The sequence below is a fragment of the Orcinus orca genome, chromosome 3 (genome assembly GCF_937001465.1).
Source record: "Orcinus orca chromosome 3, mOrcOrc1.1, whole genome shotgun sequence".
NCBI classification, from domain to species: Eukaryota; Metazoa; Chordata; class Mammalia; order Artiodactyla; family Delphinidae; genus Orcinus; species Orcinus orca.
Genome location: NC_064561.1, coordinates 133273285 through 133301255, shown reverse-complemented (window position 1 = coordinate 133301255; position 27971 = coordinate 133273285). Strand labels below are relative to the sequence as shown.

The following is a 27971-nucleotide window of genomic DNA, read 5'->3' as shown; positions in this document are numbered from 1 at the left end:
AAAAATAAAAACTAAATCTAACAAAATAGAATATTATTTATTTTACCTCAAATCTCAATAGTAATTTCTATGTCTCATAGTTCAATCATTAATAATGTCCAAATTTTAAAAATTCAAAATTTCTCCATTTTCTGTTAATGCTATAACAGTTGTCTTAATATTCTCTTTAAAATACAGAACTCCTTAGCATTCTAAGTAGAAACATATTTTAAAGTTCTGTTATTTTTCTATAATTTAACTTTATAAATCCTATTTTGTCACCGACTTTGACTACATATACTAAAACAAGTGCTTTAAATATTTTTAACAGCAACCTACAGTAAGAAATATATTTCACATTGCAACCCAGGATAACACACACACACACACACACACACACACACCCCTGAAACAAAAGATTAACACACCAATATTCACCCTCACGGTTTGCGACACACTCTGATGGTTTTTGTTCTATTTCTTTTTTAAAAATCCTATTCACAACCAATTAAATTGATTTTATCACCACAAATAAGCTATGACTCATGTTTGAAAACCACTGTATGAAAGATACACTTAACCAAAAATAAGTCCGTCTCTAAGTAAACTGAAACTAGAACAGCTAAATATTTTCCCCACCCCTCATCTAACCTAGAACCTAATAGCAGTCAGTGAACATATAAACTCTTTCTCACACAAATACACAGAGCTTCACACTAAGGCATGACAATAGTCCCTTTTAGGTAGATACGAATCTAGGCACATTTGAGTAAGGACCAATGCTTCTTTTCCCCAGAACTGACCATAGAAGGCCAGGTGAGCATTCATATGTGCATGCATGTGTGCCTACACAATATGGGCATGTGCATACACACATGCACATGCGCAAACACACACACAAACTCTTCCTAAGCCTATAAATAAGAGCCAGATCCTTCAGCAATTAGAAGGAATATCTGTCTGTTATGATGAGCTTCTATACAACAAATACCATCTGACACAAAGCTGCCACCTAATACATATTCACTGAAAAAGCAAATAAATAAAAGGATGATGGGGTCATTGGCTACACGGCTCCCCTTCCTCTTGGCCCCTCTTTTCTAAGGGAGGAAGGGAGGGAAGAAAAAAAGGAAGATGAAGGGAAGGGAAGAGAAGGGAAGGGCCTCAGCCTTGCCACCCCACAGGGCTTCCTCAACTGTTTTAATTTTTCACACATATTCTACCTCAAGCTGAGTTCTATCCACTTTATTTATAAAAGATTAAGAAGTATACTGAGTCCTTTATTTAAAAGTATTACCTTGACGATATCCAAATACTGTCATTATATAGTAAACACATACACGTAAACTCCTAGCAGTATCTAGGCAGTATCTATCTACTGCCTAGTATATCACTAAATACTCCTGTAACTGTCAAAATAACTCTAAAATCTCAATGGCTTAAAGCAACAAAGATTTGCTTTTTGCTCACGCAGCATCTCAAGGGTTGGTGAAGACAAGAGAGGCTCTGTTCCCTACTGTCCACGATCAGGGGGCACAGGCCACTGAGGTTCCAACTCCCTGGACCACCTCACTACAGCAGGGAGAGGGATTTACTGCAAACCATCATAAATCCATTCTTAACAGCTTCTACCTGGAAGTTAACACTTCACTTCTACTCATAATTTCACTGCTTAAAGGGAAATCACACAGCTCTTCCTACCTAATCATAAGAGGGCAGGGAAGTGTAATTTCACCATGAGAACAGAAAAGAAGAACCATAAGTAATGCTGACCAGTATTAATAACCATGACAAACAACTACTGATACTATTCCTTTTTTTTGGCAAAATAATACCTTTATTACCTATGATTGGCAGGTATTTTATAAATAAAATATATTTATTCTCTCCATGTTTGAAAAGAATTTCAAAACAACAAAATGATTTTATACACCATACAATTCAGGGTAGGGTTGGGCTCAGGGGACTACTTCATTCTTCACAGGGTGAGCAATGAGCTCTGAGTCCTGGTCCCAGTCTTGAAACCAAAAAGGTGGTTTCAAGAGCCTGGTGTTAGGGGAGGGTGAGGGCCTCTCCCAATCCAGCATTTCCCTGTGCTCACTGTGGGTTTCCACTCAATAGACCAGGGGCTGCCTTACAGCAGCAGCAGCTGTAAATTTGACAGAAGAACATTCTTCTAGTAGCTTCCAGATTCTAAAGACAGGGCCCAGTGGGACCTTCGATGGGCCCCAGCAGATCCGAGGATGCCAGGAGCTATAAGCACCTGATTAATGAGATGGCCCAGCTAATGGTCCCAGCTCCTGGAAAGTACGGTCAGGTTGTTTTACAAGGACAGTCCTTCACTTGAACAGATGTACCCGTGGAATCACACTGGCATTGGGCAGATAGATTCCGTTTTGTTCAGGCCAGAACCCCAAGTCCCAAACCCAGTGTTCAACAGACACAAAGCAGACACCAATCTTGAAGCTGAAGAACACATGGTTGACCTCAAAGCGGACGCTGTTTCTACCCTGCCGGATGGAAACAGGCATAGGAGAGAAATTATGCAGCATGGTCTGGTTGGCATCTAGAAGTTGGACAGTTAGCTCATATACACAGGCCGTGCCTTGTTGGTCTGTCCACCCGGCAGAGACACAAATCTCAATCTTTCCACTATACAGGAGCTCTGGCCACAGACCCTCCTCCTCCAGGTCCAACATTTCCTTCTTGTGACACCACCTTGTAGGCAGACAGGAAGGAGTCCTGGGAAGTGGCCCCAGGCCTGACCTACAAGTTTTCCTCCTCTCCCCAGCCGTCTCCACTGCTCTGCATCATCCAGTCCCGGAAGCCTTCTAGGCCCTTGGGGTTCTGGAGGAGGTTGCGTCCTATCGGTCTTCGCTCGCAGAAGCAGCCCAGGATGCAGGGCCTGAGGTCGTCGGCGGAGGGCAGGTAGGTGTGGAGGACAGGTGACAGGGCGGCACGGTCTTGGGCCAGGATGCTCAGCCTCAGGTCCTGGCAGTCCACCAGGTCACACCAGCGCTGGCACACCTGGCGGCAGTGCCCGAGCAGCACGTGTGGGGGCACGTGGCTCAGCACCATCTCGAGCAGCTCCATGGGCAACCCTCCTCGGGTTCGGGGTCTGGAGCGGGGACCCTGGCGGGCAGGCCCCTGGAGGCTGAGGTGCACGTGCGTGGTCTCCTCGCCAGGCCCGGCTGCCACTGTGGGCATCTCAGCCATTGCTCCTCCCTGGTGGGCCATCACCTTGCCTCACGTGCTCCCTTCTCCACCTCTGCCCTTTTTATTCCCCCGCCCCTCCCTTCCTAATACCCAGCCCCAGACCCCTGCCTGCACCCACCCCTGCCCCAGCCCCATCCTCTCTCTGACTCTAATACTATTCTTGAACTAGAGAAGAATTCTAATTCTGATTCTCTCATATTAACAATAGTTTGGGGGATTAGGGTGTGGGGGGCGGGAGACTGGGAGTTTGGCATTAGCAGATGCAAACTATTATATATAGAATGGATAAACAAGGTGCTACTATACAGCACAGGGAACTATATTCAATATCCTGTAATAAACCATAATGGAAAAAAAAACCAGTAATTTGCTTCTTTAGAAGCAAAATATGATTTTTTTTCTTCTTTATACTTTTTAATAGATTTTTCAAATTTTCTGCAATGTATATAAATATTATTTCTATAATACATTTAAAAAGAGATTAAAAAACAATGACAGCAAACTATATCAAGGGTCATTAACACACATTCCATAGGCTGGAATCACGGCAAAAATCTAACCTACAAGCTATCGTAATTACCTATAATAATTACAACCTATATCCGAGGCAGAGTTGTTGGTTTGCTTGTTTTTTCTAATGTTGATATGATAGCAATCATGTTTGATTTCAACCTAGGATACGACTAACCATTACCTGTCATAAATTCCTAGTTTATCACAGTGAGGATGATAACACAGTGAGGATGTTTTGGTACTTATGTAGAGAAGATAGTACTCTTCAAAATGGTGGAAGGGTCCGTCCTCTGTTTGCAAAATATTACTACTTCTATATAGTTTTATATAAAGAAGATGGTATGATATATATAAATTACAGAATAAAAGGCCAAATAAAAGAATGTCAAAATAGACATCTCTCCCCTCCACTTTATTTCTTGGCTAACAGTAAGTTAATGCTAACACTTTCCTATATTAGTTTTCTGGCAAATGGGCATACTAATTACTTAAATCAAGGACTACCAAAACCTTAAGAAACCTATTCTTTCCTTACAAGAAAATATTTTACAACCGTGCTTCTTAGCATTTTAAAGCTTTTCAGTCTAAAAATCTGGGTACTCTTGCTTCCTTTTTTTGGTGGTTACATTATTTTAAATGTGTTCCACTTGACATATAGTATGAATACATTAAAACAGTCTTAAAACAATTAGTGCTACTGACCTGAAAAAAATGGACAACCTTAAACTATTACTTTTGGAGAAATTCGATCATTAAAAAGAATAAACATAGAATTCATGGTTGTAAAATAACTGTTCAAATGTTAATAAATGTTATCCAAATCTGGTATCCCACAGTAATTAATTCATTTTGAAAAATATAAAGTGAAGTTTTAAAAGTATGTAGGGGGACTTCCCTGGTGGTGCAGTGGTTAAGAATCCACCCGCCAATGCAGGGAACATGGGTTTGTTCCCTGGTCCAGGAAGATCCCACATGCCATGGAGCAACTAAGCCCATGCGCTACAAATACTGAGCCTGTGCTTCACAGCCCACGAGACAGAACTACCGAGCCCGCGTGCCCCAACTGCTGAAGCCCACGCGCTTAGAGCCTGTGCTCCACAACGAGAAGCCCATGCACAAGGAAGAGGAGCCCCCTGCTCACCTCAACTAGAGAAAGTCCACACACAGCAACGAAGACCCAACGTAGCCAAAAATAAATAAATAAATTTACTAAAGAAATAAATAAAATAAATAAAAGTACGCAGGAAACTGAAAAAAATCCACCAGCCCTTTAAATTCATTTTAACAGAAAACAAGGAGTAGTTAGTAGTTATCACTAGCTGCAAACACTTCTGCCTCAGATATCAGTAAATAACAACATGCTGAAACTCAAATTACTTACCTGTATTTTCATTATTGGCCTATTCATGTCTAAGATAAACGCTGTTTTGCAGGCAAATGAAAAAGGTTAGTATGTTTTTCTCAGGTGTCTTAAAACTACTGATCTATAAGTACTGAATATAAAAATTTCAGAAGATGAAATCAAATTAGTACCTAAGAGTGGGCTAGTTTATAGCTTCAAGACTACTGGCTTTAATAGAAACTGAAACCTCCTTGGAATTTTATAATTTTTCTTTTTTTTTTTGGCTGCACCACAGCATGCTCCCCAACTAGGGATCAAACCCGTGGCCCCTGCAGTAGAAGCCCAGAGTCCTAACCACTGGACCGCCAGGGAATTCCCAGAATTTTATAATTTTTAAAACCAAGGAGAAAAAAATTGTTTTCTATGATATTTGTATTATGTAAACAATTTTATTTTTTTTTTTTCCTACCTAGGTCTGTTACTTGTCGATCAAAAGGGCAACGGATTGCTCTTCCGTGAAGAGGCAGCCGAGTGAGACAGTCATGACAGACTGTGTGGCCACAAAGCAGAAGGCGAGGAACTTTGTCTCCTTGCAAAGAAAAGACATCTTCACAAACTCCACACTCCAGCACCTAATATTTGGAAAGGACACATGTGCTCTTTAAATGACTTTAAAAGCATAAATATTTTAGGTTAAAAAGAAAAACCTGATCTAATTTAATGAATCAATCTTGTTAAATTACTTTATTCCTCCATGAAAAAAACTGTCTAGGTATAAAATCTTAAATCACCTTTTATTCTTTCATCTGACAGATCTTACCACAATTATATCATAGTGAAATCTCCTTGAAAGGGTAAGTGTTAGGGATCAAGATAACGTTGTAAACTAACATCTTTAGCTTTTGAAAATTATGACATGATTTATTACATCAGAATCCGTAACCATATATAACTCTACCAAAGTTGGGTTCTTAAACAATTTCTCTGCAATTACCTAACCCTCAAAAAACCATCATTAATTTGGACAAAAATAATCTGGAATATGTGCTAGGATGACAACTTACCTTGTAAATGATAAAGAACTTGTTAAGAAAAGACTATAAGTAATTTTCAAGTGTCTTATACTATTCATTTACATCATACAATGTAAAGAATGCAATTAGACTTAAATTTCAATTCCTTGTTCTCGATTAATAAATATGCCCCTGGGTTAGAAAATAGAAAATATTTTGTTTATCTAGTTCCAATTACAAGTACATGACTTGCTCAAGGCCACGTAGTCAGTCAAAAGAAAGGTGACAAATCAACTATACTTCAATTAAAAAAAAAATCAACTATACTTCAACTAAAAAAAAAGAAAGGTGACAAGAATCGGCATATTCTGATTCCCCGGCCCATCAGTTTGTTTTATAATTAGTCAACAAACTATATTTATATCAATGAAGGTACTTTCATTTCTTAATATACCTGAAGTGTTTCACAATTTAATTAAATTTTTAAAAATACCCAAACTGGGACTTCCCTGGTGGCACAGTGGTTGAGAGTCCGCCTGCCAATGCAGGGGACACGGTTCGTGCCCCGGTCCGGGAAGATCCCACATGCCGCGGACCGGCTGGGCCCGTGAGCCATGGCCGCTGAGCCTGCGCGTCCGGAGCCTGTGCTCCGCAACGGGAGAGGCCACAGCAGTGAGAGGCCCACGTACCGCAAAAAAATAAATAAATAAATAAATAATTAAAAATAAAAATACCCACACTGAACTGTTTGATTGTACCCCAAACTCGGTGCCCACCATCCACGACCTACTACAATCTGGCCCCTGTCCTATTGCTTCTCTTCCCTTCCAAACTCTATTCTCAAACTATATCGAACAATTTGTAGTTCACAGCACATAACAAACTGCTTTTGCCTCTTTCTTTATGCTAATGCTAAAGAAACAGCTAAATAGACATTTTCCTAGTGGATTCTTTTTTTACATTAATAAACCAACAAATTCATAAATGAACACACTATCCTTTGGGCCCCCATGTACCATGGATAAGTGTCAATCTTAACACCCAAAACACTTTAATACTTTTATTGGCGTTCCAGCCTGTCTTTCCCTGTTAGACGAAAAAGCCCTCAGGAACAGGGTATTCCAAATATCAAGCTCCTATGTGCTTATATTAATGAAGTCCAACAAAATAAAATTTTTAAAACAGCCAACCACCATCCCCCAACAAATACATAATACAAGGTAAAAAAACAGAAAACCCAGAGAGGAAGTCAGACTTAATGCATTAAAATTTTAATCTTAACTCCGCAATTAAACTGGAGTCAGTGCTTGAAATGTAAACACCTTTCACTGTAAATAAACTGATAATTCATAACTGGCTCACATCTCAGTACGGTTCAAAAGAAGCTGAAGTGTAACACATAGTTCACAGAACAGGAAAAGAAAACAGCTTGTTAATTATATGAAAAGGTGTCCAATCTCACCCAAAACATTTTGAAGTCAGTTGAAGCTATCCCTATATACTTTTTTTCAGATTAGATTTTTAAAAGTTGATAACACTTTGTGCTAGTGGAAGTGTGGGAGAATAAATTGCTGGTTGCTGTGAAACGTTTATTGACTGATATAGCCTCTATGGAAGGCAATTTGGCAATACCTATCAAAAGTTTGAATAGCTTAGTAATTCTACCTCCAGGAGTTTATCCTACAAATATCACACGTGTGAAAAGATCTATATGCTATTCCTTAGAGCACCTTTTGCATTAGCAAAAGATTAGAAACAAAGTAAATATATATGGAAAATAAATTATGGCACATTCATATACTACAAAACTGTGCAATCTGATGAGGAAAAGTTAGGAAATTTTTTATGTACAAACACAGAATGATTTCATATCAGCAAAGCAAAGTGAAAAATGACATAGAATATTTAACTTTTGCATAAAGGAGAGGAAATAAAGAGAGCATATATTTTCATATATATTGTTTTACAAGCATACTATCTTTCTGGCAAGATACACAGGAAACATTACATTGGAATTGTAGTTCTCTTTGAGGAAGGGAAACAGCTGGGGAACAGCTACACATAAATCATATATATATATATATATATACACACATACACACACACAATACACACACTTCAAATTATCCTGTATTTTTTAAAAAGGCAGGAAAAAAGTTTCACTTAAATATCCTCACTTTAAAAAAAAAGAACAAAAGAAAAAAAATCCTCACTTAAGTAACAAATTCAACTAAATACAGAAAAGATATTCACAACAGAATTAGATATTATAAATGCAACATTTTAAATAAATGTCCTCACTATAGTGACACATATTAAACTTATATGACAATAAACTCCAAAGAACCAAATTAAAATTTTACTTTTTTCATTCATCTCTAACCCCATCATTACACAAGATAAGAGAACTTACTCATGTTGAGACCATAGGTTTTATCCAAAGAGCACTAGTAAAATCCCACTGATTAGTAAACCAAACATAATTCCAAAAACAGTTATTAGACTATTTTGCATCAACTCAGCAAATAAGAGTAAGAAAATTTTTCTTCAGTATTTATGAATAGGAATTGTGGCTAACAGCATAAGAAATTAAGTCCTAGATAGGAAAAAAGCTCTTTATTTTACAAACTTCACAATATGCCAAAGAGGGCTTCAAACTTATTACGTGTAAATCAAATTTTAATACACCAGGCCATATTTTCAAAGGACTAAGAAAGCTCACTAGTCTTTTGTGAATGTATAGACCAATTTTGGTCTTTTTTTCCTAATGATAAAAACCCTGTCATCATCTACTTTTTCATTAAGCAAGAAGCCATTTTACATATATATATATATATATATATAACCATTATATACTTCAACTTTTACCTTCCAACGAACACGTCTTGCTTTCATCTGTGAGATTTTTTTAAATTTATGCCACTGTATTTCCTACAAATGACAGCATGAGGATCTTGCCAGAAAGGACTATCCTACTGCACAGCTCAGTCACAATTTACACATAAAAATGAAGATTAACAAAATAAGCCTCTAATTTATCAAACTCTGTGCTATAATAAACTGGAGTTACATCAGGCTTTGGTATATTTTTCAGATTTTAAGGCAAACAGGGTAACAAAAGTAGACACAGCAATAATATCCATTCCAATTACTTCTTAATTGAAGTTAATTCACAAAATAACCTTCAGGTATTCTCTACATAGAAAAAGCACAATTCAATAAATAAAATCTCAACCATACAACAAGCTGAATAATAAGAGGGCTCCTCTGCATCTCAGATATGCTATGTACCTTCAGAATAACTTCATTAATATATAAAGGTCAGATAAATCAACCACCACCAATACTAATTGATAATACACTTGTAAGCAGAAATGTATCATTTGTTGTCACATAAAACCAACATTAGGTGAAAAACCATAGGTGTCTATTACTCAAGATCTTAAAAGAACTTAAGATATCTGGTCCAGTGGTTCTGAATCCTAGATGCACATTAAAATCACTCTGGGACTGCAAAAAAATACTAATGTCAACTCGCTCAGAAATGTGGGATTAAGTAGTTTCTTTTTCTTTTTTAAGTCCTCAGTGATTCTAATATGTAGCCAGGAATAAGAATTGCCAATATCTCAGATTACAGATGATCCTGAAGGTTATTCTACAAACCTTTAAGATCAGTTCTCCCTTTCAGATCTATCTACCTATGGAAAAGTGAATTCTACATACTTCATCTGAATTTTTAGTAAACCCACTTTACAGCATTTACACATGTTAGAATTTCAAATTTCAAGCACAGGGTAATTCATATCCCCCAGCGTTAATGGGGCTGTTGGAGACTTCTCAAAAGTGTTGACAGACCGTAGTCCCAAAAGAGGAGGCGGGTCAACCAATAACAGAGGTCTGATTACAGAAGTAGTGCGATAGTGAAAAGCATACTTTACGGCCAGTCAACTCTGGTTCTGCTACACAGTGTTAACTGAAACCTGAGTCTCCTCACCTGTAAAACTGTAATCAACACTTACCTCCTCAACAGATATTAACGAGCTAAAATACCTAACTTTGTACCTGGCGATAATAACGGCTCAATTTCCTAAAAATAAGCTAATTAATGCCTGTTGGGCTTAACTAAAAACAGAGGGCCTGGGGAAAGACCAGCCCAGGTCACTCTCCGAGGCCCATGAGCTCCTTTTCACAAAGGTCCCCGTTGGCGACTCCAAGCAGAGGACTAGCGTGACCCGAAGACCAGGTAGCCTCAGGCCTGCTGGGATAAAGGTCCGGAGGTGAGGGATAGGCTTGTAAAGCCGAGACGGGCCAGAGGCCGCGCATCCCGCCCAAAAAATGCCAGGGCCGCGGTGCTGCCGCCAGATCTCCGGGATAAACAGAAGGGAGGCCGATGGTGGAGAACAGAGCACGCAAGGTCCCTCACCTTCACCACGGCCGTCCCCCGGCTGCCCTGACGACCACTGTCTAGTCCCGCTCCAGGCTTGTTTACAACCAGGGTAGCCATCCTAGGAGGAGCAGCGCCGCAGAAGCAGCGCTCAAGGCCTTCACCTGATGGGCGGGGTAGAGCCACCTACCCAGAAGCCTCGGCGCTCGACGCTGGGGCACAGGCGCAGTACTACGCGGGGTGCTGCTGGGACGGTCTCTTCGAGCATCCTCCCGCCAGCCGCTAGGTGTTTGGGTTCGCAGGCCTGTGCGTGGGCACTTTGTTATTTTTTTAATTGTTATTATTGAGGAGTCTGAAATAGATGGAAGGAGTAAAATTAAGAGAAAAAAGAAGGGATAAAACAAAAGTAAAGTTTTGGGGTGAAATTCCCGCTCCAGGAACGACCTTTTCTCCCCAGCTGCAAAACGGACGGGGGCGAGAGGGGACTACATGTCCCTGCATGCCCTGCGGCTTTTGAACTACAAGTCCCAGCATGCCACACTCTATCATTTACTGCAATGTAGGTATTTGGGAGGCCATGAATTGTCACCGAGGAGTGGTTTTTTGAAGTCGCGGTGTGTGATTGTGACTGGAAAATAGAGAAGTATTTTATGTATAGGTCTCTAAGAGGCAAGAGATGGCTTTGGTAAAAAAGCCGTTGGGTTCCTAAAGGACTTGGTAAGAAGAGAATTTAAGGCACCCCCGGCAGAGAGAAACTTGGGAGTGTGTTTGACGCCCTGTCTTCCCGAACGTGCGCTTTTCTGTCTTCTTCCGAGCTGATTGACCCTTTTCAGCCCCCGTAGGCAGTGGGTCCAAAGTACCGGTCAAAATGGAAGTGAATCCCCCCAAACAGGAGCACCTGCTGGCCCTGAAAGGTAAACTTTTGCGAACCCGACTCCCTTTAATCTGTTTTCTCCCTTTCTCTCACTAGTTCTCGAAGCCTTTGACACATAGACCTGGCCTCTGGGATATAGGCCTCGTCCTTCTTAAACACTGTCAATGCTCGCCCTCCTGCTTGGTTCCTTGGCGCCGAGCGAAAGGAAACTATTTCTCCTCTTTGCTTTTCAGGTTTGAGAGCCCCCTTTAGAATGGAATAGATACCTGGTAAATTACTTACTCTGTTACATGCTGCTCTGATTTTAGCCGCAGATGCTGATGTCCCCACCCTACGCGGGGAGAGCCTTGTGAACCGAGATGATTAACAGCGGGTATATAAAGTGGTTTTTCCTTCTGTCTCTTGTCTCTTCATGTGGCAATGACAAAGTTACCAGGCTTCAGCTTCATCTGTGAAATTAGTCTAGTATTGTGCCAAGGATTTAGAAGTACATAGTACTACAACATGTAATTTAGGTATGTTAAAACTCACTGTTTACGTCAAAGTATTGTGTATAGGGGGAAATTCATGTCGGTTTGCATACACAGCAAACAGTTTTGAGTAAGTTTGATGATTTAATTGGATCATTATTTAGGGGAAATGAGCAGGGCATTCTTTTTCTGGAATTCCTGTTGTTTTGTGAAACCTTTTATTTGAAACGCTTTCAGCTTTATTTCATCGGTTTTCTACTACCGCAAATGCACTTATTTCTTGGATGCCCTACTCAGTGGTTACCAATATCATCTTGGACTGAGCTGAAAAGATGCTCGATAGACATGTGAACTCAAGTGAATAGCACTTAACCTTCCTTGTGGGATCCATTTTGAGGGACCCTTATCCCCTTAGTTATGTTGTAAGCATCAAACCTTCCCGAAGCTCACCAGTTTCATTTGAAGCATAAAATCATATGCTGATAGTTGGGGTTATCAGAACTGTCTCTGACTGTAGAACTAAGAAACTAAAATATTAACTAATGTAATAGCAATAGGACCTGTGAGCTTAGCCTGGACTGAAATGGCTTATTCCTGAAGAAAGAAGAGAAATTGTCATGTTCTTTATCTCAGACTCATATGTAGTATGTGAAATATATATTACTTAACTCTCAGAAGTTAAACTTTTTCAAGATCGCACAGCTAGTAAGTGATTGAGGTAATATTTCAACACAAGGCCTTCATCTTTCCAAGACTCCATGTTGCCTCCTAATGAAGGAAAGAGCATTTTCAGATATCATTCCATTAGTAGTTTGATGGAAATTTAGAGCAGTTCTGTTAGCTGCTAGGTATCATTTTATACAAATTGGAAGCTATTAAATACAGTTAAATTCCAGTGATGTGCAGGCTAACTGCCGTAGTCCTTTTAGGCTGCTACAGTAGTCTTTCCCAGGTATCTTCTATTTTCCAAAACAGAAGGTTCCTGGAGAAGAGTATTTTAGCAACCTAAAAGGACAAGTGCTTTGAAATTCAGTGTTAGTTTCAGCTTTCTTAAAGCTCTTTGGCCCCATTCTTCCCCACTGTTCAAGCTATCCAAGAGTTTTCACAAGTTTTAATTTTACCTATGTTGGATGCCAAATATATCAATTTGTCTTGTCATATAAGTTTACTTTCATATGTATGTAAAGTATTAAGGAGCTCTCACAACATCAGTGTCCCTGGAATACAACACTGAGTGAGTTCAGACAACAATGAAAGAATTATCAGTGGCATGTCTTAAAATGTGAAAATGTAAGGAAAAGGGAAGAAAAAATAAAAACATTATTAATTCTTGAAAGAATATGCTATCTATATTTAGATCCATATTAAAATTATGGATGTTAAGGAACACAGTCATTTATGAATTTGAGTTGCCAAATCTGTCAGTCAGTGGACATTAACAGTAAGGAAAAGAATTATTATGAGATTGGTTACTTCTTTTGACTTTCAGAGTCAGTAGTTAAATGAGTATTGTGACATCATGCCAAGGAGACCCCACTCACAGTCATCCGGCAATGGGAGAACCCCCGTCAAGTAGTTCTCTAATGATTTTTGGAAGAAGGGATTTGACCTCTTGTTTTTTTCTCTGGTAGCTAGGATTTGAAAGAACCTGCATTATGGCTCAGGCAACTTTGGGCCCGATTAGGAAACCTAACTTACAGATCCTGGTAGGCTCCATTCTTGAGCCTGTGTACTGTATGCTGGAACTTCTTATTGATGACTTAATTTGGGGCAACTTGAAGACGTCTGTGTTCTAAGAGGAAAAAAAGTAAGGCTCTAGTCTTCTTGTTCATCCTCCAAATTGGAATTCAGAAGCCATGCTACTAAGGTTTTGACACTGCTTAAGTGCCTCATTTATACAAATGAGACTTTGTCAGGAAACCAGTTTCTAGCATGGTTAAAATGCAAAGTTAAACCATTTTCATGTTTTCAGTATTTACTACTGAGAATGAAATAAAATCATTAAGTATTCTGTCTATATATTTGTTTGGCAGAATTCATGTAATTTTAAAGTATGAAATGATCCATTTTCTTCAAAAAGATTAAAAATTACAATGATTTTCATTGTCCTCAATTCACGTCTCAAATTTTTTAGTATTATTACATTTTTGTTCATTATCTTCATATGAATCTTGTATTTTAAAAATCACTAATTTACTTTTTGTTTCTGCTATAGTCTTAAGATTATTATTATCTAACATATTAATATCAGTACTTCCAAATCCATTATATCTCTTCAGTTAAACATGTTGACTACTAGCAGTTTTAGGCTGAAAGGATATGATAGGGCATCTAATCCAGATCCCTTATTTTGGTAAGAGAAAGGATTTCCAGTTTTGTGGATTACAGTCACATTTACCAATAGCACTTTGGTAAAATATCATATTGGAATTGGTTTGTGTTTTTCTTTTTTCTCTGCCTATCTGTATACAGGCTATCCCTACCATATCTTATTCTTTGCAATACTTCCACTTTAGGTCCTGTTTCCCTCTGATTTGGAAAGAGAGAGAGTCTTGTAATTATAAATTGCATTCTAGCTCTGAGGAGCTCAGCTAAGAAATAGTCTCTTCATTAAGAGTAACTGGATTACTGCAGAATGACTACAGAAGTAATATTACATTATCGACCATATGAGAGTGAAACCACACAACTGCCAAAAATTGCAGAGAAAGCAATTCAAGACTTTCCTACACGTCCACTATCAAGATTTATTCCTTGGTTTCCTCATGATGGGTCCAGACTTCCACTCAAACCTAAAAGATTACCACCTGTGATTTCTGACGAGGCAACTGAAGATGTAAGACAGTACTTAACCATTTCAGAACATGATATTAAATTGCAGAGTTATGATTGCACAGTAGATCTACTGGAGTTTCAACCTAATTTGAAAAAAAAGAAGCACTTAATCCGATCACATACACTGAATGAACAGACTAATTCTGGAAGTCTGGATAAACAATCAGAAAAAAGAAAACGGCACAAGAAGAGGTGTTGGAGTGTTTCACTTCCCAGCAGTAATTGTACTGAAAACATTTTTCCTTTGTCTGAAAAATTGCAAGATAGTTTAAAGGCACTAAATTTGCACTCATTTTATAGAGCAAGATGGACAATAGAGCACACTATTTGTAACAACCAAACTCTGGAAGACATTTGGGAAAAACTCAATCGAATTATCAGGTGCAATGAACTTCCATCTTGTAATGCTACCATTCAGAGACATTTAGGCCAGATATGGGTGTTCTGTGATGTTATGTACTGTGAATATGTGGGAAGTCTTCTTAAAGGAAGATTAGCTCTTACTGGGAAGATTAACTTATTTGTGCATAAATATGGTCTTATTTTTAGTATGTAATGAATACCACTAATTGTCAAAAAGAAAAATATTCTGAATGAACTGAGTAGGAACTGAAACAAATGAATAAATGTTTAATTGTGTGGTAATATATGTACAGTTTGTATCCCAGAAATAAATATCAGGTGAATTCCTAGGCTTGTCACTTAAGTCAGGAACTTTCTGCGTTCTACTTTGAGCAGCCTTCTTTTAAATGAATTGTGATAAATTATTATTTTTACTGAATTTAAAGGTAAAATGTTCTATTCCTTTTGTTCTCTTACTCACCCAGTGGTTGAATTAGATATTCCTATGAATTACAGTGACTAGTTTGGATTTTGGTAAATCCCCAAAATCTAATTTGACAGTATTTTTTCTTTACTCACCTAAAGTGTAATGATTTTTTTAAAAATAAAACTAAAACCAGTTCTGTTGGGAATGGTATTCAAGTGCCATGAATGTGGTATTCAAGTTGAGAGACCAGCCCAGATTCTGCTGATATTTCCAAAGATACGTAATAGACAATAGTTGATGTGTTGTTCTGAAACAAAAGTATAAAATGTATAATTTGTCTAAGACCCTAATATATCTTTAAGGCAATAAGCTCTTTTGAAGTAAAGTATCAAGTATGAGTAAGAGATCAAGTTATTCTTTATTTAATACAGATAATTCAATCTTAATGACTGTTATTGCTGATTACTAATGCTCTGGTTCTTGGAGTCATGGGTTTCCCATAGCAAAATGTTGTAAATTGGGTTTACACATCATTTTATAAAAATATTCAAAGTGATTATATAATAAAAGTTTTATTAAAAAGTATATTTATTTAACAAATTTGAATGCGTACCATGAGCTAGGTACTAAAGTAGGGAAGGAGACAAACATGGATCCTGCCCTCACAGAACTAACATAGAGTCACTATTCTTAAGTAGTTAAACTACATCCCTGATAAAAAACCTGTAAGACTGTACTCATTAGGAAGGCAGAAACACATTTGCCTTGTGGCACAGTGCCTGGCGTGGTAGAGGCTCAATACTACATGGTAAATGTGCCCTTTGGGGAGTTTCTCATAGCCTGAGCTGGCTGAGGTTCCTTAATACATAAGGAGTCTACCAATTTTTTTTTTTTTTTTTTTTTTTTTTTGCGGTACGCGGGCCTCTCACTGTTGTGGCCTCTCCTGTTGCAGAGCACAGGCTCTGGACGCGCAGGCTCAGTGGCCATGGCTCACGGGCCCAGCTGCTCCGCGGCATGTGGGATCTTACCAGACCAGGGCACGAACCCATGTCCCTGCATCGGCAGGCGACTCTCAACCGCTGCACCACCAGGGAAGCCCGAGTCTACCAATTTTTAACTAAAGAGGTTATCTTTTCTAATTAGGTTTCACACTATCCAAACACTGTTTTGTTTTTAACTTTTAATACCTTTCTTATTGTCTCAAATGAGACTGCTCTGTAGAAAATAATCATCATGTGCATGAATGCTTCCAAAAGTCTTTAAATGAAAAATCACCAGGTGTAGAGGGAGTTTCCAAGGTAACTTCATCAGTAATTACTTCTTCTTTCATTCATTAGTCATCTTACTTTTCAATCAAGAGTGCTGGAGAAAAGTCAACAAGTTATTCATTATTACTAGCGAGCTTTGCAAATAAGAGTTGGCTAATGTTATTAGGCAATCATAAATGGTGGATTTGTTTTTTTTGTTGTTCAGGTCTTATTTAGCATTAGGTTGCTAATCAAGGGTTAAAAGTTAGGTAATCATAAGACAGGGTCACTTACATAGACCACAGCATTTCTTTTATGATACATTTTTATTATTTTGAAATGATTATACACAGAACTGAAAATATTCTTATGATTATTTTCTTATGGGCTTCTTATGAGCAGTTTTTTAATTCAAGAATCACACATTAAAAAGAGCTTCTTTGTCTTCATATGTGGCAGATTTAAATTTCTCTAATTTACTCTGTATAAATTGCTTTCTACCCCTCTGAGAAACAATGAAAAGGTGAATCAGAACTGGGAAAATGAAGATTGAGTTTTACTGCAACTAGTGCCGTGATCTTAAAGGAAGAAGCAATTCATTTCTCATCTACCTAGACAATGCTTAGGCAGTAATTAAGGGCTAAGAATTTAGAATCCACTGCCATGTCTTTGAAGCCTTCTTAGAGTATTGAGAACCTTAGGACTGATGATTCTAGCACTAGTTAATAGTAGAGCTCACCAGTATTTCTGGGTTCCACTGTTAAGTCACAGACATGAATAAATTGGGGAAACAAAGACATATGCAGGAAGGTGAATCTGAGGGCATTTGGTAAAATGCCGAAGCATTTACTCTAGGAAAGTGGCAACAGTGCCATAATTTTATTTTTCCCTGACGAGCTATCCACTTTCAAATAAATGTTAACTCAAATTCTAAGAAAAAAGATGTGAAGGGCATCACATGAATTTAACTAAATTATTTGCCAACTTAGCAAATAATTTAAAGACCATTTTTTGAAAATTTCTAAGATGAGCTCCTGCATAATGGTTCACTTTGATTTAATCTGCTCAAAATGCCCCAGATTATTCCAAGGTTCACAAACTTGAATGCCTTCAGGAACTAGAAAAGTAAGACTATAGAATGTGGTAAGGACTCTGAAAGTGAAGAAGATTTGACATAATTTTTTTTAATGTTGTGACCAAGCAAAATGTATATGTAAGTTGAACTGGCCTAATTCATTAGTTTATAACCTCAAGCCTATCTTTTTTTTAATTTACTGAAGACTTTCAAAACTTTTTTTTATAAGATTTTAGATGAAACCTGAATTTCATAAGTAAATCAAATGTATGTATTTTGTGAGTTCCACTGAGAGTGTTTCTACACATGGCACTAACTGTGTATTGTGTGTAGTGAATATTTGTCACTCGACTAAAAATCACATATTCTTTTTTGCCTCCTTAATTTTTGACCAAGAACCTGCTTTAACTTCAAGACTGGATACATAATTACCATTTAATAACCAATGCTTTATTGTAGTTTCTCTGCCAGTTTTTTTTAAAACGCAGTTTTTTTGTTGATATTTGCTCTTTTCTAACATTGTGTTTAATTTTTGAGTTTCATTAATTCATTATAAGACAGGAAATACTAAGGTTTAAATCTATACTTGTTATGGACATACTTTGGATCATCCTTCAAGGAAAGAGATAGTTTTTTGTTTGTTTGTTTTTAACATCTTTATTGGAGTATAATTGCTTTACAATGGTGTGTTAGTTTCTGCTTTATAACAAAATGAATCAGCTATACCTATACGTATATCCCCATATCTCCTCCCTCTTGCGTCTCCATATTTTTTTTTTAGATTCCCTATATATGTGTTAGCATACAGTATTTGTCTTTCTCTTTCTGACTTACTTCACTCTGTATGACAGACTCTAGGTCCATCCACCTCACTGCAAATAACTCAATTTCATTTCTTTTTATGGCTGAGTACTATTCCATTGTATATATGTGCCACATCTTCTTTAAAGGAATGAGATAGTTTTATGTTACAAATTTGGCTTTCTCAGTTTGTGTTTAAAAATCTGCAGTATGACAAATTGTGCTTTATAGTAATTTTCTTTGCCTCCACAGGATGATAGTATTTCTTACCAACTGCTATCCCCTCTTGCTGATTTTTTACCCTTTTTTGAAAATAGGAAGAAAACTGGTACTTTAAATACCAGCTTGGGATGTTTTTATTTTTAATGGAGGGTTGTTCTTTACCCACCCTCTACTGTCTCATCCCCTAGAAAACCATAGCATCAGTAAAAGCTAAGCTTTAAAGGGCTTTTGTACATAATGGAAGTTTGAGCATATAATAAGCAAATAAGCTGGCTACACATCTAGGTGAATTAAGAACACTTTTTTTTTTGATCACTTCAAATTTATGTTTATTTTAACTTGTTTACTTTTTACTATTAACTGAGTATAACTTTTTAAAAAAAATTTTATTAGGGTATAAAATTTTTATTGGGGTATATAGTTGATTTACAGTGTTGTGAAGAACACTTTTTAAAAAGTGTTTCAGGGGCTTCCCTGGTGGCGCAGTGGTTGAGAGTCCGCCTGCCGATGCAGGGGACACGGGTTTGTGCCCCGGTCCGGGAAGATCACACATGCCGGGGAGCGGGCTGGGCCCGTGAGCCATGGCCGCTGAGCCTGCGCGTCCGGAGCCTGTGCTCCGCACCGGAAGAGGCCACACAGTGAGAGGCCCGCGTACCGCAAAAAAAAAAAAAAAAAAAAGTGTTTCAGGATTCCTTTGAGAGTGTATTTCCTCTTTATTAAGATTTGGTCTCACTTGAAATGAAAAAAAAAAAGAGAGAGAGAAATAGAGCACCAATTGGTGTTAAAATTGAGCTTAGAGTCTTGAAAGATTGTGAAAAAAACTGCTTCCTGTGTGTCATTTTCAGAACACCTTTTTATCCCCTGCAGATTGTACTTAATTTTAATGTTTTCCTGGTTAAAAGTAAGAGTGAAAGAGGTTTGAAACACTTCCCCATTCAGTCCCCCACCCACATCATTGATGTGTAGCTGGTTAATGTTCTGTTTGAAATAGTCGGACTTGGAATGCCCATGGGATGTTTCTAATAAAGCATGACATTCCAGGTTTATGACCCTGGGCTTATAATTAAGAATAGGGAAAATTATTTTTGAGCAAAGTGAAGTCTGCGGCCATCTATTTAATATAACATTGTTTAATGGCCTCAGTTCTTGAAACTTTACATCTTCAAACATACCACTTACTTGAAGAGTTTGGTGAGGCGTTAATACTATGTGCCAGAACCTGTGTCAAGCACCGAGCCCACAAAACTTAACATGATACATACGAGCCTAAACTTAAAGGAGTTTGGATAGGAGTGCTATAAACTTATAAGTGAATAAACATAATTCATGATAAATACAAGGTGCTATGAGAGAAACAGGGTGACCTGTACTTCTTTTCTGAGAAAGATGACATATAAGCTAAGACCAAAATGAGAAAGGCACTAAATTTTTTGTTTGTTTGTTTTGGTTTTTTTTTTGCGGTACGCGAGCCTCTCAGTGTTGTGGCCTCTCCCGTTGCGCAGCACAGGCTCCGGACGCGCAGGCTCAGAGGCCATGGCTCACGGGCCCAGCCGCTCCGCAGCATGTGGGATCTTCCCGGACCGGGGCACGAACCGTGTTCCCTGCATCGGCAGGCGGACTCTCAACCACTGCGCCACCAGGGAAGCCCAGGCACTAAATTTGATATGAATGATATAGCTAGTTAATTAGTAGTTAGGTGGTACAGTTTTACATACATTAACGAATACCACATATTGTGCACTGACCATTTAGATCAATAGTCTTTAAAGATTTGAGTTTTGAGTTGAATGAACATCTTAATAGACTATAAAGAAACAGTCTTCTGGGATTCATTTTCTGAAATGTTTTATGAGTTTGTATGATTTTTACTTCTATATTTTTGTCTTTATTTTGATGTGGTCAAATGTCAATTTTTTTTTAACATCTTTATTGGAGTATAATTGCTTTACAATGGTGTGTTAGTTTCTGTTTTATAACAAAATGAATCAGTTATACATATACATATATTCCCATATCTCTTCCCTCTTGCATCTCCCTCCCTCCCACCCTCCCTATCCCACCCCTCTAGGTGGTCACAAAGCACCGAGCTGATTTGTCTTTATTTTGATGTGGTCAAATGTCAATCTTAACAAAAAATTGAAAAAGATTTTTTAATTAGAATGTCCTATCCCTGCTAGACTAGGTTTAATTTTCACTTTTTCTAGTTTTCTCTTGCTTAATTTTTGTCCATCTATTTGATACATATGCAGCTTGATATTTGAAATGAATTTGTAGACTAAATTTCATTTTTCCCAGATAGTGAACCAGTTGTCCTAGCACCTTATAATGTTGATTTGTTTTTGCTGCATCCTAATAAATTTTTTAAATTATCTAACATGTCAGTATGGTCTTGTATTAATAAGCCAATTAGTTGATTATGGACTTAAATGTTTTACTACATGTTATGTCCAGTTTTTTATCATTGTTTCCTATTAATTTCATAGCTTATTTTTATTTATTTGTTTTTCTAGATAAACTTTAGATACATTCTGTCATGTTCCGAGAACAAATGCTAGTTTTGGTTGGAATTCTATAAACCTACACATTAACTGACACTTTCATAATTTTTACAAAGAATTAATATTACTTAAAGGGCCACTTACTGAACTTCAGTGGCCTGTGATTATAACCAAGGAATAAAGTTAACAAAAATCCTTTTGGCATAAAATTATTGTTTCATATTCAGAATGGCGCATCTAAATTCTTGTCCCTATCAGACTAACATTGGTTAATATTTTGTTGATATTGTTTACAGTGAAGTCATTCAAGATTTTTTTAAAGCCTTATTCTTGTAATATACCGTAAGCTTTGAAATTATTTTATTTTCTACTTTTTGTATAATGAGCCATATTTCATTTGCATTTAATTTTTATAATTCATTAGGTTGTAAATAAAAGCAAAATTGTTCTTTCTTTTTGTCATATATAAAATTCTTTTTGTTATATCCTAACATTTTTATTAGTAGATCATTGCTGTGTAATAATCTTAGGAAATACTTAATATTATATTGTTTAGGAAGTATTTAGATTATATTTTATACTAGTATAAAATTGATGAATACCATATATTCAACTTGCGAATACTGGCATAAAATAATATTAATATTTTCTTTCTTTCTTTCTTTCTTTCTTTCTTTTTTTTTCTACTTTCCCAATTCACAGTGATGCGGTTGACTAAGCCTACTTTATTCACCAATATTCCAGTAACATGTGAAGAGAAAGACTTGCCTGGTATGACACATGCTTTATCCTACTTGCACCTAGGGAAAAGTTGAAACCTGGATTACCTTACCTTGTAATAAGCCTAACCTTGCCAATCTTATGCTAACTCTTTGCTGCATTATTTGTTGCCTGTTTTTGTACGTGTGAATGGTGGCCATCTGAGTAATAGGTCTCAGTCATAATCTATACATCAAAATACTACTGATATCCCATGGCAACTAGAGACTTTTAGTTTTAGTAAAAATGCATTGCTTATAATGACACTATTAAAATTTCATTTATCCTCAGATGTTCCATCAATATATGTTAGCATTCCCTTTATTTAAAAATCATTGGAGCTTTCTATATATCTCATGACCTACATTTTCCTTTGTTCCTTAAGTGTTCATTTTCTGTAGAAACAGAATTTTTTTGGCATGCATTTGTTGTAGTGAAGATTAGAAATTAGATTTTTTTAAATTTAATTTTTGTTATGAGATTATTTTTTTAAATATCTCTCCCAGCTGTTTCGTCACATAAATAAAAGTTATTTACAAGGTAGGTGTTAGAATTTGATGTTTTTCTCTTTCTACAGGAGACCTCTTTAACCAGCTCATGAGAGATGATCCTTCAACTGTAAATGGTGCAGAGATTTTAATGTTGGGAGAAATGTTGACTTTACCACAGAATTTTGGGTAAGAATGATATGTTCACATTAGAAACACAACAATACTCTGAAGCCATTACAAATCATGTTTTCAAAAAGTAACTGTGGGGGCTTCCCTGGTGGCACAGTGGTCGAGAGTCCGCCTGCCGATGCAGGGCACACGGGTTCGTGCCCCGGTCCGGGAAGATCCCACATGCCGTGGAGCGGCTGGGCCCGTAAGCCATGGCCGCTGAGCCTGCGCGTCCGGAGCCTGTGCTCCGCAGCGGGAGAGGCCACAACAGTGAGAGGCCCGCGTACCGCAAAAAAAAAAAAAAAAAAAAAAAAAAAAGTAACTGTGGGATGGGAAAATGCTCATGATACATGTATGTGGCTGGAAACAAAAAAAAAGTTTTACCAAAATTATACTATGTGATTCTGTTTTTTTTTTTAATTAAAAAAATAAGATGCATACCAAAATACTAATTCCTAGGGTGGTAGAATTTTAACTTTCTTCTTTAGATCTTATTATATTTTTTAATGCCTACATATTCTTTTTATTTTAACTGATTTAATCTCAGTGTCTTTCAGAAGCAGCTCTTTTATTCACCATCACAGCCCTTTACCAACTTAAGTTATTGGACTTGTCAGCTCATTAGGAGTTCTAAATATTTTATTCCTTCTCTTGCTCTTAGCTATTCTCTTACTCTAGATTATTACTGAGGTAGAAGTCCCTGGTTCCATTCTGTTTGCAACTGAGACAATTTGAGACCAAAAGGAATTTTTCAGGTTTTTTCAAAAGGTTTACAGAATGTGGTCATTGACTAGTGTCTTGAAAGCTTAGAAATATATTCAAGTAAAAAATGTATTCATATTAAAATATTTTTATAAATATATCTACATATATTTATATGTTTATATGCATTATATATATAACATATACTTATAAAGTAATGCCACTAGTCATTATTTTTATTAGAATGACTTAGAAAAAGAAAAAGAAAATAAATTGGTAAAAAATACTCTGAGATCAATAACTTGGTCTCTTCTAGGTTCGGGGCATAAGTTATTTCAAAAACTGCCTTTCTCTAGCCTCTAGCCTCAGTATCAAATCTTCAGACTCTTAACATGGATCTGATCTCAATGACATTTTTAGGAGGGCTGGCAGTTTTGGCAGTAGTTGAGGGTCAAGATATATAGCATGTTTTATAGATTAAATCTGTATTTTTAATTGCACTAGGTAATGAGTGAGCAGCCTAGTGTAAACAAAGAAATATTGAAATAGTATTTCACCTGATCTCTATCCTTTAGTAATTTCTCCATTTGACGTTCTCAGTGGTGCACAAATAGAAGATTTATGATAAAAGTTGAATGGATTTCTGCCTAAAAATTTATTTTATTTCACAGGAATATATTTTTGGGAGAGACCTTTTCCAGTTATATCAGCGTTCATAATGATAGCAATCAAGTTGTAAAAGATATATTGGTTAAAGTAAGTGGCATTCTTATTTGGGAGAATTTTTTTTAACTTTTTAATTTCTCTTCTTATGTTTTGAAACTTCATTAAAATGCCTGCTTGATACTGGACTTTTTAATTGTCATTAATAACAAGTATTAATTGAACACCTAAGTTCTAAGATATGCTGTGCACAGAATCATTTTTCCTTATCCTCAAAATTTGTGATAGCTTGGATGAGAAAATGTACCAAAGGTAAATAACACTTTAAATTTTTGTTAATAATTTGTGATTAACATAATAAAATTTGAAAGAGGAGGAAAGATCACTGGGGATTGCATCATTCAGGAAGGCTTATTGACGGAGAGGGAGCACAAGAGGATCTCAAAAGAATGGCAGGATTTAGAAGAAAAGACAAAGAGGGACATGGTAATCGGAAGCAGAGACATAGGAATACGTAATGTGTTGTTGTAGCAGTGAGCAGAATTCACTTAGTAAGAGTAGGTAAGGTTGTAGAGATATGTAGTAGCCATACAGTGGAGCATCTTAAAAGCAAGACTAAGGCTAAGGTTATTTTAAGACAGTGTGCAGTCAGTGGAGACTTTTGAGCAGAGGTATTCAGGCTATGTTGGAAGACTGTCATGAAAGCATTGTATGGGATGGTTTGTAGGAAATGGGCCAATTAGAATATTCTTGCAGTTTTGAGAAATCAAGAGAGAGAATATGCTAGCTCAGTTAAACAACTGGAAATTTATTCCCGAAAAGAAAGGGCATAAAAAAAAGGAAAAATTCATCGTATGTTGTTGAGAAGTGGTCAAAGCTGTCTTCCAGTGGTGAGTTTAGGTCACTAGAGCATCGCCTATGGAAGGGAAGGGGAAGTCCAGTTTGAATGAGATTGAAAAATGATCAGCAAGTACGAGAATTGAAAAGGATCTCAGAGAGAAAATATTCCAAGTTCCGTATATGACCCAACTTCCAGAAACTGGATGCAAATTTTTGCATACATGTACATGTGTTTGTCACTCTATGGTTAGGGTTTCTGCCTTTCATTAGATCAGGAGTCAGCAAACTACAGCGTGCAGGCCAAATTTGATCCATTGCCTGTTTTTGCAAGACAGTATGAAGCTATGCTAAGAATGAGCGAAGAAAGGTTTTACATTTTTAAATGATTGAAAAGAAACAAAAGCTTATTTTGTGATGTGAAAATTATATAAAATTCAAATTTCAGTCCGTAAGTAAAATTTTATTGACATATAGTCACACTCATCCGTTTGTGTAGTATCTGTGGCAGATTTCAAGCTACAACATCAGAATTGTGTAGTTGCAACAAACTGTATGACCTGCAAAGTCTAAAATATTTGCTATCTGACCTTTTAAAGAAAAAGTCTGCTGACCTCTGCATTTGATTATGAAAAGGACTGACTTTCAGAACTTCGAGAATGTATACTTTTTTCCTGTCATACAGTTCGCATTCAGTAAATGTTGAATTTATTTTTGTAAGATGAATAAATCAGCAAATGTGTGTAATTTAAGTCAATGTTAAAAAGACAAATATTACCATAGTGTATTTCTTATAAAATATGTGATTATATTTCTGTGGGCTCTGCTCAGTTTTAATTTCTAAAAAGGCAGTGGTGTTTGGCATAATAACAGAGATAGCCAATGTTTATTGAGCAGTACAGTGCCCACCAAGAGTCTTCTTACTCTTAACTAAGAACTAGCATTTTGTTTATCATTTTACAAACTCCAATTACATACAAATTGGCTCTTCTTTGCCTGCTTTTCTTTAGTTTTCCTTAGTAAATTTTCATTCAAATCTATATTTCCTTGGATGCTTTATAATTATCTCCATATGTTTTTTTGAGGGTATTTAATTCACTTTGAATATTGTGTTGCAGTTTTCTTCTGTTTCACTATTGGTTTTGGGTGGCAGTTTGGATCAGTGAATTGTTTAAATTATCATTGTGTGGTCTTTTTTAATAGTATTTTTGTATGGATTAAGACTCTTGCTAGCTTTGCATTCTGTGAAATGCAGTTTGGGGTGCTTTGATATTCTTAGTTCAAGAATACTCTATTAGAGCTTTGCAAGCAAAGTGTTGTTTCTTTATCGGGTGGCTTTTGGGAGGGTGGTGGAAGAAGAAAGGGTTGAGTGTTCCTCAGTTTTTCTCTTTCTTTTGAGTGACAGCATCCTCAATTTTCTCCTCCTGCTTCATTTTCTCTTCACTGACAGTGTCCAGAAGGTTCTTCTCCTTTTTAACTCTCTTCTTCCCCTGAATTGTTATCTTGCCAGAATTGCCTCTTCACCATTAAACATACTGTTATATCTCCTGTAGGCTGTGCTCTCATCTTCCAGTAATGCACTTTCTCAGTATTTTGACACTTAGGATAGACTTTGTCTTCCTGGCAGTACTTTTCATCATTCTTAGGCCTGTCTCTACCTTCCTTTTCTCTCTTAAGCTCAATTTTTCATGAACTTCTCTTGTTCTTTGCAAAGGCTTATGACGAGAGCATGAGAAATAGCTTGCAGAAATTTGAAGTTTAGACATTTGCTGCTCTCTAGCTATACTAACACTGAGTTTATATAGTTTTTAAATTTTATTTATTTATTTGAGGATGACTCAGGAGATTCAGTTACTCTACTGCCATTACTTCAGCTACTCAGAATTCTGCTCTCAAAAGTTTAATTTTTTATAGCTCTTGGAATTTTGGAATGTGGAATAAGATTATGAATCTGTACTCTTTTAATTCCTTTACTGACATCTTAGTGTTGTTTTTGAGAATAAAAATGCTATATAATCTGTCATGTTTAACTGGAAACCACTAGGGGGTTTTTTGTTTGTTTTCTAACTGAAAAATAGTTTTCAGCAGTAAGTCTGAAAACCTTAGCATGCTACCAAAAAATGAAGTGTTCTATAAACAAAAGACAGCATAGTGTACTATAAATTAAAAAATAGTAGGGACTTCCCTGGTGGTGCAGTGGTTGGGAGTCCACCTGCCAATTCAGGGGACACAGGTTCGAGCTCTGGTCTGGGAAGATCCCACATGCTGGGGAGCAACCAAGTCCGCGAGCCACAACTACTGAGCCCGTGTGCCACAACTACTGAAGCTCACGCGCCTAGATCCTGTGCTCCACAACAAGAGAAGCCACCGCAATGAGTAGCCCGTGCACCACAACGAAGAGTAGCCCCCGCTCGCCGCAACTAGAGAAAGCCCACGCACAACAAAGACCCAACGCAGCCAAAAATAAATAAGTAAATAAATTTATTTTTAAAAAAATAACTTCAGGGCTTCCCTGGTGGCGCAGTGGTTGAGAGTCCGCCTGCCGATGCAGGGGACACGGGTTCGTGCCCCGGTCTGGGAAGATCCCACATGCCGCGGAGCGGCTAGGCCCGTGAGCCATGGCTGCTGAGCCTGCGCGTCCGGAGCCTGTGCTCCGCAACGGGAGAGGCCACAACAGTGAGAGGCCCGCGTACCGCAAAAAAAATAATAAAATAAATAAATAACTTTAATGATCTGTACCATTGGTGGTTTATTTTTATTTTATTTATTTATTTTTGGCTGCATCAGGTCTTAGTTGCAGCTTGCAGCCTTCTCTCTAGTTACATTGCATGGGCTCCAGAGTGCACAGGCTCTGTAGTTGTGGCACGCAGGCTCAGTAACCCCGCAGCATGTGGGATCTTAATTCCCCGACCAGGGATCAAACTGGCATCCCCTGCACTACAAGATGGATTCTTAACCACGATACCACCAGGGAAGTCCCTGTACTATTGGTTCTTAAACTTTAGAAGGTATTAAAATCATCTGGAGGACTTTTTAAAACACTGATTGCTGAGCCTCACTTCCAGTGTTTCTGATTTAATCAATCTGAAATGGTGCCCAAGAATTTACCTTTT

General features: G+C 37.3%; 3 protein-coding genes and 1 pseudogene across 11 annotated transcripts in view; 2 read left to right on the top strand and 2 right to left on the bottom strand.

Moving 5' to 3' along the window:
• LOC117201689 (F-box only protein 27-like) lies at positions 1–3330 on the bottom strand (annotated as a pseudogene).
• The window catches only part of TRIM23 (tripartite motif containing 23), a 42120-nt gene extending 31478 nt beyond the window's left edge, over positions 1–10642 (bottom strand). Inside the window, exons 1-2 of one of the 3 annotated variants that reach the window (XM_033429897.2) lie at positions 10487–10642; positions 5520–5682 (exon numbers count right to left, since the gene is read on the bottom strand). In XM_033429897.2, the coding sequence (XP_033285788.1) occupies positions 5520–5682; positions 10487–10567 (244 nt within the window). In that variant the 5' untranslated portion in view covers positions 10568–10642. The remainder of the gene's footprint in view (positions 1–5519; positions 5683–10486) is intronic. The other 2 variants (XM_004270749.4, XM_049707925.1) reach the window with 2 other exon arrangements.
• A 62-nt stretch (positions 10643–10704) lies between these two features.
• Positions 10705–27971, top strand: part of TRAPPC13 (trafficking protein particle complex subunit 13) — a 34532-nt gene continuing 17265 nt past the window's right edge. For 2 of the 6 annotated variants that reach the window (XM_033429900.2, XM_004270751.4), the window contains exons 1-5: positions 10705–11006; positions 11281–11361; positions 21941–22009; positions 22575–22674; positions 24030–24114. In XM_033429900.2, the coding sequence (XP_033285791.1) occupies positions 10937–11006; positions 11281–11361; positions 21941–22009; positions 22575–22674; positions 24030–24114 (405 nt within the window). In that variant the 5' untranslated portion in view covers positions 10705–10936. Of the gene's footprint in view, positions 11007–11219; positions 11362–21940; positions 22010–22574; positions 22675–24029; positions 24115–27971 lie in introns of those variants that run through there. The other 4 variants (XM_033429899.2, XM_012533385.3, XM_033429901.2 and 1 more) reach the window with 3 other exon arrangements.
• On the top strand, positions 11223–15787 carry SHLD3 (shieldin complex subunit 3). Of its 2 annotated transcripts, XM_049707954.1 has the most exons (3): positions 11223–11361; positions 13423–13598; positions 14308–15787. In XM_049707954.1, the coding sequence occupies exon 3, from the start codon at positions 14427–14429 to the stop codon at positions 15180–15182; it is 756 nt and encodes a 251-aa protein (XP_049563911.1). In that variant the 5' UTR covers positions 11223–11361; positions 13423–13598; positions 14308–14426; the 3' UTR covers positions 15183–15787. The 2 variants fall into 2 exon arrangements, with proteins under 2 accessions (XP_049563911.1, XP_033285795.1); XM_033429904.2 differs by lacking the exon at positions 13423–13598 and having other exon boundaries at positions 11225–11361.

Coding starts and splice junctions, on each gene's coding strand:
- SHLD3 (XM_049707954.1), top strand. CDS start 14,427: ATGACTACAGAAGTAATATTACATTATCGACCATATGAGAGTGAAACC.